Here is a 12,741-nt window from a genome sequence, read left to right on the forward strand (position 1 = left end):
TTTTGGAAGTTTGCTTGGTCTGTCTATATGCATGAACACATACAGAGTTAAGGACTGTTTCTCCTGAAATCTTCTTGTTTTTTATAACTTTGGGTTGCTTTCTGTCTTAAATATATATTCCACATATGCCAAATGAGAGGATGCAGAGAGCTTGCTACACAATATGGTGTGGTATTAATACTACGGAAATGGAAGATGGCAATGATGTTTTCTTATCTTTTATGTACCGTTCATGAGTTCCAAAACAGATGATGGCTTTGACCTCATTTTGTGGCATTTCCAATGTTAAGGCTAATATTTGGTCTCCAATTTGATGAATTACAAGTAAAAAACATTTGAGGTAATGAATCCTAGAAAATGGTAACTTTAAACCTTTTTGCAGGATTTTATAATTTAAACTCTGAAAACGTTCTAATAGTTTGAGCCAGTTGTTCAGCAGCCTTAGAGTACAATCTGTGTGTATGAATCTTTTCTGTTGAAGCCTTTTGAGTTGCTGAATTCCAGGACGCTTGTTATTGATGGATTTGAGAGCAGCACAAAAGCTTTTCTGTGTTGCACCTGGTTTATCCGTCATGCTTGGATCAGTCTTTAGTTATGTTTTTTTCCTTCTTAGGTCAGTTTCTATTATAAGGCTTCTTTTGTAGAGCTGGTGTGTGATTTAATAGAAGAGTGCGCAGTTGGTGACCTCTCCTGAGGGATTTTAGATGAATAGGTCTTGTCTTGAGTGGGCTTGAGCTCCCATCTTCTGGCTAGGTCTTAGTATCCAGGAGGAGGCTTCCTGCCACTTTTTAGATCAGATTAATTTCAGCGTGAGTGCATAGTGTGAAGCTGGTTTCCAACCTGACTCTTTCAAATGCACAGAATTATTGGGATGCTTCAGTAAAGGGCTGGAGTTGTTTCTAAACACTTTCCTGCCTGTCCTGAAAAACTTTGTCTATGAAAAAACATTTGTCTATGAACTGGTTTGTGCATTGCTAGCTGTGTGTGACACTGAGAACTTATATTCTTACAGGCCTTAGAGATGCATTAGATATGCTGTGAAAAATTGAAGGTTTTCCACACAGACTTAAACAATTTCTGAAGGGCTCCCTTCATAGAGTTTCTATAGAAGTTAACTGTGTAAAGCAGCTGCTTCTCTGCATTGTGCTTCACTATTTCTTTGCTGAGGGCTGAGCAAATGGGGCTCCATCTGTAAGAAATGTTCTTTTACAGAAAGTAGGGGCAAACTAGTGAAGCAGTGCTCAATGGAAAAGCAGCAGTGTGCTAAGAGCAGAAATTACAGCAGTTATCTGAAGTGAGTGGTTTCCTGCCTCAAAGGTATGGGTTTGTATGTGCTTTAAATTTTACTTAATGGTGATTTGTGAGTTTCTTAAAACATTTCACACCCAAACTGATTTCATGATTAGTAGCAAAAAAAGACAACAACAAAAACAAAGAAAAACAACAACTAACGGTCAGTCCTTTTTTCCCCCCTACTGGTGCCTTTTTGCAGAATGATTTTATCAAAGGTACAGTGCTGTATAGCTTTGTTCGTATTGAATATGGATGTAAGGTTGTACCTACTCCAGATGCAAATCATAGTACTAAAATCTGGCAGAAATAATTTAATGGAGGGAAAGGAAGGATAGATACCCCTTATCTCTGTGGTGATTCATATTTCCTCCTCCTGATGTGGGGGTGTACTTTCCATAATTGGTATCTGGCTTGTAATAGGTACTTGTCCTGTAGTGGAACCAAGCTTTAATTTCATAGAATCATTTGGGTTGGATGGGACCTTTAAAGGCCATCTAGTCCAACTCCCTTGCAATGATTGCATTGCTCAGAGCCCTGTCCAGCCTGTCCTTGAGTGTCTTAAAGGATTTGCCGCCTCTCTGGGCAAGCGGTTCCAGTGCCTCATCCCCCTTGTTGTAAAAAGAAAAAAAACTTCTTCCTTATATCCAATCTAAATCTCCCCTTTTCTAGTTTGAAACTACTTTTTGTGACCTTCTCTGCACTTGGCTTTGTTGAACCTCTTAAGATTCTCCTGGGGGCACTGCTTAAGCCTTTCTGGGTTTTTCTGGATGATATCCCATCCCTCAAGCTTGTCTACTACAACACACAGCTTCATCTCACTGATGAAGATGCTAAAGAGTCTAGCACTGACCCCTGAGGGACACCTTCTGTCACGGATCTCCATCCAGGCACTGAGCCATTGACTACCAGTCTCTGGATTTGATCCTGCAGCTGGTTCTTCCATTGAATGATCTGTCCAATTTAGTAGTCCTAAGTGTTTCAGATGAACAGCTTTGTCTAGATCTGGCAAAACTGTTAAGTGTCACTGACAATTTAGTGTGAAATTCTATCCATGGAGCCTTTCATGTTTAATTGCATTAATAGATACTACTTTTTGGGTGGAATTATTGGCAGAATTCTAGAACTTTACTAGCACTAAATGTGGTCAGTGTTTTTCATTTTGACTTTCTAGATTAGTGTCTGAACCGTAGATTCTTAATAGTGATACTACATGTACTTTATGGTGTATCCAGTGTTGTAGAGTTGTTTGTAAATCCTAATGTTAGGATGGAAGAGAAAAATGTAGAGAACTGTTGAAGACAGAAGCTGTCTGTAAAATGCAAGCTTGTCATAAATTTATTTCAGTAAAGGAGTTACTAAGTTCTACAGATAAAACTTCCAATCTGTGTTCAAAAGATACCCTTGAAAGAGGTAGGAAGAAATGGCTCCTGTGTTCTTCAGGGGCTCAGTTCCTGAACCTGAAAATGAACTTTTTCCCATTATTTTAAAGTCATTTACTTTGTGCTTTCCATTTGTTTTTCTTTTTTCTTTTTTTAGACATTAAAAAAAAGTAGTATTGCATGCTATACAAATGATATGAGACTGGTTAAGAAAAGGTAATTAAAGTTACTCTCTAGAGTTTGCTTCTGTACCTGTTGTAACCTTCTCTTTGGTCTGAGAAAATGTGATATAATGTTTTGTTTCCTCGTTGCACCATAGTACTGCAGTTACAATCCAGCAAAGCACTCAAACTGTCAAATATATCTTTTTTTTTTTTCCATCCCCACCTTCTCCTCCTGGAATAGCTCTCTTGGATCCTATTTCTGTGCTGGTTTGTTACAATAAGTCACCTTGGTCCCTTTTCTAACAAGCTATAGACGTGACTGCAATAGCAGTTCTGCCTTTAGATGTATAACTAATAAATGTTTGTATCCTTTTGATCTCAGTTATATTTGCAGGTTTAAATATTTATAAAACCAGATTAAGCTGAAAAATGTATAATTCTTGATTGCTCTCCTTGTTTGTTCTAACTTCAAGATGTGTGAAAGGCATGGGAATTTTTCTTCCATTCTTATTTTCTGCCCAACTGTTTCCTGTATTGCAGATGAGGAATTGCTTTCTGCTTCCTTCAGAAGTATACAGAAGGAAAATTGGAAATACCTGGGTTATTGAAATAATTGTTATTGGATTCATACTCTGTAAATTGAGATCTACCTATTTATTCAGTGCTTTGCTTATTTCCTGGAAGTTCAGAAAAACTTGAGTTATTAACTGAAAGAAAAAGAGGCTTTCTCCTGTGTGGAAGTAAATAAAAACACCATACCCGTTGTTTTCTATGTTCAGAGAAACCTTTTTTTCTTCCTTTTTTTTTTTTTTTCCCCCACTTCTTTGAAAAAGTTAGTCTTGGAGGTAAGAACAAGCGGTGATTATTTGTATTCAAAGAGGATTAGAGACAGGACTTTGAAATGCAGGCTAATTCACTGGGCATTTCTGATATTGTAGAATTAACAAGAGGTGGCATTAGATTGTGCCTGAACATTTGTTGGAGTAATTGTGTGTTTTTCTGCTTGGAAGCAGGCAGTGGTTTTGAATGATGGGTGGTTTAATGATGTAGCTAAACTTTTAATCCTTTGCTTGTGCTGGAAAGGGCATTTTCATCACCCTTTTCTCAGCTACCCTGCCTGCACATCCTTTAGCTGATGCCCTTCATCAGATCACATAATTCTGTTTTAAAAAAAGAAAAAAAGAAAAACAACCCAACTGTTGAAATGATAGGTTCATGTGTGCCTTGCTGCCCTGGTCTGAAAGCTGACTGCTAGGTCAGTTGAAGAAAGCCAGTCAACAAAGCTGAGAGCTGTGCCTGTAAGGGTAGAAGTGGGGGCCATCAGCAGTTGGTGCAGGGATGTGGTAATTGGCTGCCAGGAAAAGCCACACGCTTGCTGTGCGGAGCAGGGTGACAGATGGAGGCTATATTGTCATTGGGTTTCTTCCTCTTGCTGGACTGCTTGTTCCATGGGATCTCTTTGATCTTGATGGTCTTTGGGACTCCTTCTAACCCAAACCATTCTATGATAAGATGTATTCTTATTCATCCTTAGTTTAAATGACCAAATATGTTTATATTATTGCTCCTTCTTTGACTGTGCTCTGTTAGAGGACCTTTTCAATTGTAGAGTGAAAAAAAGTTGGGGTTTGTTGTGGTCTTTGACTTGTGTGTTGTTTTTTTTTTGGTTATATACTAGCTTGCCAATTTTGGAAGTCAGGCAATGCTTAGTTTTCTTCTGATAAATAAGATTGGCCACCTAGTTTAGACTCTTGTTACTAAAGATGATGGAATCTCTAGGCAAGAGAATATGGAATATTGGAGAGTCAACATCATTCAATGTCAGATGCTTATGGGAGAATTTATCATTTGTAATATACTGCAATACAATAAAAACTGCATAACATTTACATGCTATTCAATTAACCCAGTGTGGGGATTTGAGGGATAAAACACACTTCTTATTTTAGGCCATCTTCAAATTCATTTTGATTTATTTCCTCAAAATATACAGGAATGCAAATCTCTGTATTAAAACAACTTACCTTTATTTAAAACTCTTCTCTGCCCTGACCTGAGGGTTTTCTGTATCTATTGTCTCTTTCCAATGGAGTAAGTTTATAATGCCCAGGAATCTCAAATTAAGTTTAACCAGAACTTCCAGTTTTTGCTATTTGCTGTTCAAATAAGTTTTCCTCTGCAAAGTTGGATTAGGCTGTCCTCAGAGAATATGTGTGCGTGTATGCCAGAAACTTTAGAGAAAGCATTATTTTTGTCTAACTCGATCTAAGTTTATGAAATGTCATGTCATCTTTTATGATTGTTCTGGCACTTCAGATAGTGCCTGTAAGCACTAAAATATGCGCTTTGTCCTAACTAAAGGTAAACTTTGCAGATAAGCAGGACTCAGAGGTACTCGTTTTGTCTGGAGACTGCAGGTTATAGTAGTAGGCACTATCAAAGTGCTTTGTGTAAATTCACTGAAACTGGGTCTAAACGCGTGTAACAATCAGATTATAATTTTGATTACTTCTTCTCATTTCGTGCCTTCTTGTATGCGTGTGTGGTGATTGCGTGTGTTTTTGTTCTCCCTTAGTGGAAACTTCTATTTTACTTAAAATATTTAAACCTGTGATAGGAATGTACCTTTGGCAGTAATTTAAGTAGGAAGTAATAGGAAAACATATCTTTTGCTGTAACGATATTGACTACTTCTTAAAAATATATAATCAAATTCTGCAAAGTATTTTCAGTGCTTTTTTTGGTTACTTAGGTTATCCTTTTGATGTAGTTGGAAATGTTTTATGAATGCTAAGTAACTTGGCATCCACATGAAGTCAGTGTTTGCTTATAGGATATTTCCTGCCTTTTTTGCCTGTAAGAATCACCATTCTAGGCATTACTGAAGCATGCTTTGTCTGTTTCATACAAAACGTTTTGCTGACAAGGGAAGACATGGATGCTCCTTAATGTAATTAAATTAAATCGTTGGAGTACTCGTCTGACATGTAGGAAAACTGGACTCATTTACTACAGGAAGAGATTTGAAGTCTTATTTCTTAAGACATCCTCTTAGATGGCAGCAAATCAGAAAGCAAGCAGATGAGTTTGATTCTTCTTAAGTTTCTCCAGGTCACTGGTGCTTCAGAGCCTGCTTAGCTATTCTGTAAGCATCTCACGTGATGTCTTTTAGTAAGCTTGTAAAGTGGGTTAGGGAGAAAAGAAGTAGCAAACAAGATTGGTCTTTGGCTGCATCCATGCATAGCCAGCTTTGAATCCTTTCTCAGGTAACTAGCTACTGCAAAGAGCCTTGGTGTTCGATGGGGACTGAACTGTTGCAGTGCTGAGCTATGTAACATCAAGTTGCTTCTGCATATTTGGTCCCACTGCACTGCTGGAGCAGAAGTACACGGAGTGCTGAGAGAAGTATCTGCTTCAGTGAGAGCACCTCTTCCTAAATCAGCTAATTTGAGTGGTTTGTATTGCATAGTGCGGAAAAGCCTTGTATTAGGCTGGGTGGATCAGGTGATGCTTTGAAGATGCTGCCAGTATTCAGTTTCCTTTTAGAAAATCTTCAGTAGAAGGAAATCTGCCTGCGATTGGCTCTTGGCCAGCATCTTAAAAGCAAGTACCAAAGCTGATATTCAGCTTTAGTGTGTGTTTTGCCCTGTTACGCCTCTCTTCTCAAGCATCCGATCTTGATATATGTTACCAAAGTAGAGCTTTCTATTTTATTTAATTTCACGCTTTGCATTCTGCATGAACAGCATTGAAATGTTGCATTGCTACACAGCAATGAGAAAGGGAGGTCTTTTCCACGTTTGACATGCATCTAAGGTGGCTGGATGGCATTAGCCCGTGAGGTATTGCTGTGTGTTCACCCATGAGATGTTGTCATCTGCATTGCTGCCACTTCCATTGAGGAGACAGTGAGCAGCTGTCCTGGTGGTGTGTGGTGCAGTCACAGCTCCCAAACATCTCCTGTGCCTCAATGTTGTGTGGTGTTCAGCATCTGGGTCCTCAGTAGTAGGAAGACTGGAGTTGGATGCACACTCAGCTTCCAGTTGATGTTTTTGACAGCAAGAGTTTTTTCTGTATTCTGTGTTGACTTGCCGCTTATAAGGCATGTGAGATCTTGATATATCTAGTGATGTTGCACATTGGTAAATTGTTCTCTTGGCGACAGGAAGTCAGTGTAGGATAGAAATCCTATAATGAAGTCTAATATATCACAATTAAATGTCAAATCTGTGGCACTTGAAATGTGAGTTTAAAAAAGAAAAAGATGTAAGTAGGAAAAACAGTAGTACTTCTATAGAGCAGTAATACCTAGAGATTTGGATTAGTTTAATGTCATTATTTCACTTGGCACAAAAAAGATCGGCAAAACACTAATTGCTCTGAAACACTTCTAAGGACTATAACATTAGATGCAAATAAATACACCCAAACCAGAAGGGGAAGGAGTCTGGATGATCTAAGTAATGCTAATGAAATGATCCAATAACGTATGTCTGTGTGTAATTACAGCTTTTGAAACTGAATGGCACTTATCTTACATTTCTTGCTGCAAATGATGACATCTTGCAGTAGATGTGTAGAAATGCTGTAAAAATGAGTTTGAATCTTTCTTAGAATTTTTACTAAGTGCTTCATCCTCCTTTCCCACCCACCACTCAATGCTGTCTTAAATGCGTAACTCATCATTTGGTGAAGCTTTTCTTTTTAACTCTGTAGAGATTAGCTGAGACTCAGTCCTGAAGCTGAAATCCCCCACTGCACCATTTGTCGTATCTCGGGTCTCTACCACATTGTGTTAATGGAGTGAATGAGTTGAGGAGGAAAAGGGTGCAGTAGCAAAGCTTATGAACTAATGTATGCTTTTTCAGGTGTAGAGACATTTTAACATTTTCTTAAGTAAAAATACACTGTGCTTCAGCAATTAAACAGCCTTAAAACAAACAAACAACAACAACAACAACAACAAACAACAACAACAAAAACCCCAAACAAAAAACAAAGCAAAAAACCCCAAAAACCTTCCAAAAAGAAAACAATAAAAACTCTTAATTCTTTCAATTCTACCTATAGCGAAAGCTATCCTGAACAATATATGAAGGCTTCTCTGGAAGTAATGTCTCCCACTTACGATGTCAGCCCATGATGTCAGAGCCAGATGGTGGTGGTATGGCAGTAGAGGCTTCTCACCAATATTCCATCAAATTTTGTTGCTGTGTGACAAATGGCAGAGAGGGGCAATCTGAGCAAATGGTGTTTAACACTGAAATGCTGATGAAGCGAAAGTGTGCCATTGAGTTACTCCATGAGGAGAAAATGGCACCCACTGGCATTCATTGATGCATGCTGTACGTTTCTGGAGACCAAAGAGTGGATGTGAGCATTGGTGAAGCAGTGGGTGGTACATTTCAGCAGTGGTGACAGTGGGTCACATCCACTGGTACAGATTGTTAGGAGCGTAGCATGGAGGCTCTGGTGAAAATGCACAGCTACTGGTGGTTACTGTGTTAAAAAAATGTCTTGCAGCTGAGAGTTCACTCTGTCAAACAGCATTTTTGTGCTCTTCATAGCTGTTGTAGGTTCTGTGGAAATAAATAAGGAGGCATTACTTAGTGACCTGTGTATTAAAGCTGAATAGTAAACACTTGTTCCTTTTTTCCCCAGACATGTTATTAATTTATAAACAAAAAGCACAGTTGAATAGCTGTTGAAGATATCAGTTGATCTTAATTTTCAGTGGAAAAAATCTATTGTGGTTGTGATTTGCATTGAGTGTTTTAACAACTTGATAAGTGTACTTTGTCTTAGCTTCTGAGCTTTCGGAGTACCGGAAATGTAATTCAATTTAGGATTTAATTACAGTTTGGTTTGTTTGGTACATCACAATATTACTATAGTATTGCTGTAAGATTTCCCTCTGAATGGAGTTGAAAGCTTGCAATTTTGTCTTTGTAGATCATCTGATACTGAATCAAGAGTAATGGAAAGCTGTGACGTGATGTGTAAAAATAAGTAAAATTTGATGTATGCTAAATCCTTGACACCTGCATTATAGTTAAAAGCACTGATACAACTTTATGTATCCTGACCTAAGGATATAACATCACAAGCAAGGATCACAAATATTACTGTAATGGTGTTGCACCTGCATCTAATGTTTAGTTAGCATCTATGATGTTTGGCTACCTACCTTTTAATTTTTTCAGCAAGCTTGAAATACTTGTCCAAATCAAAAATGGCTATAAATTACAGCTTGACGTTGTCAGTTTTTTTTAGTGTGCCGGGAAAATAGTATTATGAAGTGTGAAATATTAATAATATTAATACTGTTTTAGCATTAGCCTTTTTCTAATTTTATTCATTAAATCTCTTCAATCATGAGAGCTTGGAACTATGCCTCCCATTGAGCAATTTTGGTTGTTTCAATCTTGTCTTAAGCTTAGCTTTTTTACGTGAATGAAGATCATCAGTGCAAGAATTGTAATGGTCTACTAAGATTATTCATCAAATACAAAAGCTTTTTAGGATTACATTAGAAAATCGTATTTTGTTTCACTCTAAGCAAGCTGAAAAAGCAATGCTTCCTTTTGATGGTGACAAAACAGGAATGTTATCTGGCCATACGTTTCATTTGTGTTGCACCAAATTAACATGGTGAAACAATTTACAGTTAGAGATTCAAATAAACTGGTTGATCCTGGTGTATTTCTATATTTGGCATTAGTATCTACTTTCCTTCCCATTTGTGCTCTTTGAGTTCTCTCTAAAGGATATAATGTATTTTTTCCCCTTTAAAGCTGTTGGATATCTGCAAATATCTTCAAAATGCTTTACTGGTCGAAAGTTGTTGGTTAATATAGAACATCATTAAAATAGACTTCTTTTGGAGAAGAATACCACAGAGCCTTAATTAAAGCCACAAAGGCTGGAGCTCAATATTCTGTACTCTGCATCCCTGTTCTGTTTGATAGGAGCTCTAGGAGAGAGACTGAATCCCCAGCAATCTGTTAGGAACTTTGTCCTTGCAATGTGGCTTACCTGAGAATTTCTGCAGAGCGTACACAAGTAGTTGGGTGCGGTTCTCTAATTCATAAGTATTCAAAATTGCATTCAACATTTTGAAGTTTAAGTTCTGTTCTTTGCAGTTGAAGTGGGGAGATGGTGGGGGAAAATAAGTAGAAAGAACTTTATATATTGTCATGCCTAATGGCACATTCTCCTATGTTAAGCTCAGTAGGAATGGCAGAGGTATTTTTTAAAGGCTTAAAAGGTGTGAGAGTAGAAGAAAAAAGATTTTTGTCTAACTGTAGGAAAAATTCCTCTTTTTTTTTTTTTTGAATGCTTAATGGATGTTTTGCTTTTCTTTTTCAATTAACATATTTTTGTCTTGGTCTTATTACAGTAATTTGGGACAATGGAGAACCTGGTAAAATACTTGCAGAACTTGACATTCATGTGTTGGGAAGATTTTTTCCCACCTAGAGTTGATATTTGTAGTTATTCTTAAAGTGTTTCCGCACTTACTATCCTTGTAAATGGAGTACAGAGCCAAATAGCTAGTAAAATCCAGACTTCCTAGAATCAAAGAAAGCTTTTGCTTCAGTGTGCTGCTGGGGCTTACAGCGCAGTGAAATCTACTTTCATTCACCTACATGAGCCATGATAATTCTCTTGATGTGTTTTAAGTTTTAATGTTCTTTTTATTTTATTTTTTTTCAGAAGAGTTATTGACATCCCCAAATTCTTGCAGCCCAAAACATGGACTGTGTGTGAATAGTATGAGAACTTGGACAAATATCCTCTCTGATATCCTCAGTACATGGTTCTGTGAAAAACATGCATTGATAGCGCTTCAATTTTAACTTCAGTGTTTATATAACTGCTTCTCAATAAATTATTACCAATAATAAAACATCAAGTTTTGCATTTTGGTGTTTTAGGAATATGAGACATAACGTTAAAATCTCCAGTTATTAGCTCTTACTTAATGTACACAGTTAAGCTGAGTTTATATTGGAAAGTTCAGTATTTGTGCCTGGGGACATGCTGAAAAACCATCATTTATGGTTCAGATGTTCTCCAAAATGAATTTGGCTCATTCCACCTACTTATTATTCTAAAGAAGTACCAAGTACAGCTTAGAAGCTGCAGTATCTGAGACCACTTGCAGTAGGCAACTTGCGTACTATCATCTTGTTCTGGAGGCTTGGACAGATTTTAGAAGAGGTACAGGCAGTTCTGTTGTTTGTAGCAAAAATGTTGCCCTAAAAAACCCAAGGCTTGTAATTAGGACTTCTTTGATGGAGATATAGAAAGAGTAACAGAATTTCCTTTAAGTGTCTGCAGCAGCAAAAGCTGCTGGAGCTGAATTCAGTTGGTTTATTGTATAAAGCAGTATACTATTGGTAATTATCTTCCTTTTTAAAATTTACACTCTTCTCAACTGCATCCGAGTATGTCATACAGTATGAACCTAAATTCCATTGCCACTTTATGTATTTGTGATAATGAAATAAAAGTATGAGGTTGTGTTTTTTCCCTATTGGAACTAAAATTAGACTTTAGATAAATGTTGGAATTTGGAGAGGGAGGAGGAAGAAATCTTAGTTGTTTTTTTTTTTACTCTCTCTAAATGGGTATTATCCATATTACTGTAATAACAAATCCATCAGAATTACCTGAGGAACCCAGCATAATCTCAAAACAGCATGAAAGTAACTTGTGAATATTTTGTGAGGCTTTCTGGTTAATGAGAAAGCTGCCACTTGGGATGTAATTGCTAGATATTTTTTTTCTGAGGTAACTTTTGTAGCTGTGTTATTTCTTATTGGAGGAGGTCTTTCTTTAGATTTCATGTAATTGTTGCCTGCCTTGCTTTTACTCTGTTTTTACTTTTTAATTCTTTTTCCATCAATAGAGGAAATGTCTACCTTTTTTCTTTCAAAGTTGGCTCTCTTGGTCTGCAAAATCTTGGACTTAAAATGCAGAAGCTCGGTTATTGCATAATCTGTAGAATAATATTCCTAACTGGTATACTTTGTTTTTCAGGAGGACCCAAATGACATAGATGCCAAAAGGAAAGATGTGCATGTCGGTGATGGGGAGGACAAAGCGCAAAGTATGGAGACATTACCTCCAGGTATTGCAGTAAAGTTTGTGATGAAAGATCTATAGGCATAGTGTGCAGCTACTTGATAGCCATAAAGCAATGCAGTTCTTCTGATTCTAATCATTTTTTATGGTTTGGAAGTGAAAGGATTAGTATGTACCTCTGTTCTTAAGGCTTCAGCTTCCTTAAATCTTACCTTCTTCACTATTACTTTGGGCTTAAAATCATAGAAAGTTACTCTTTGCTAATACATTTGTCATCTTGCAGTAGGTTGGAGCTGCTGTTAATGCACCTAATTGAAAAGTAGTCCATTTGTATGTTGCCTGTCAGCATTGTCTACAGAGAAGTCACCTTGCAGCTATACTTCTCACTGAGGATTCAGTCAAGGTTCTGGCATTTTTCTTTTTTTTAGCTTTGTGTAGCTTTTGTGACAAAGGTATGATGGAGTGTTTTCTTTTTTGAGCATATACCATATTTTTTCTGTTTCCTTTTGAGTATTTGTCTTGTATTTGCAAAGAAACAGAGCAGTGTGACTGCTTATTTGTAAAAAATGGAGTCGTAACTTGAAGATGAGCTGGGATAGTTAGTTACAGAACCTTCATTTGATGTGACTGCTGTAAAAATTCTTCTGATGCTTAACTTTCACATCAGTGAGATTTAATATGTAGCTAGAGTTTATGTAGCAAGGAGTGCAGAAGTACTGAAATGAATTTGAATATTTTACACTGTATTCAAGAAGCTTACAAAGAGGACACCTTCTGGTCAGATTGCTTCACTTTGTTTTTTTAACTCTTCAATT

General features: G+C 37.2%; 1 protein-coding gene across 1 annotated transcript in view; it reads left to right on the plus strand.

The window, feature by feature from the left end:
* The window catches only part of GALNT2 (polypeptide N-acetylgalactosaminyltransferase 2), a 92,500-nt gene that overhangs the window by 35,930 nt on the left and 43,829 nt on the right, over positions 1-12,741 (plus strand). The window contains exon 2 of the mRNA XM_065730689.1: positions 11,882-11,972. Coding sequence (XP_065586761.1) covers positions 11,882-11,972 — 91 coding nt within the window. The remainder of the gene's footprint in view (positions 1-11,881; positions 11,973-12,741) is intronic.

The sequence above is a fragment of the Cyrtonyx montezumae genome, unplaced genomic scaffold (assembly GCF_038088225.1).
Source record: "Cyrtonyx montezumae isolate F1298 unplaced genomic scaffold, pur_monq_1.0 scaffold_0, whole genome shotgun sequence".
NCBI classification, from domain to species: Eukaryota; Metazoa; Chordata; class Aves; order Galliformes; family Odontophoridae; genus Cyrtonyx; species Cyrtonyx montezumae.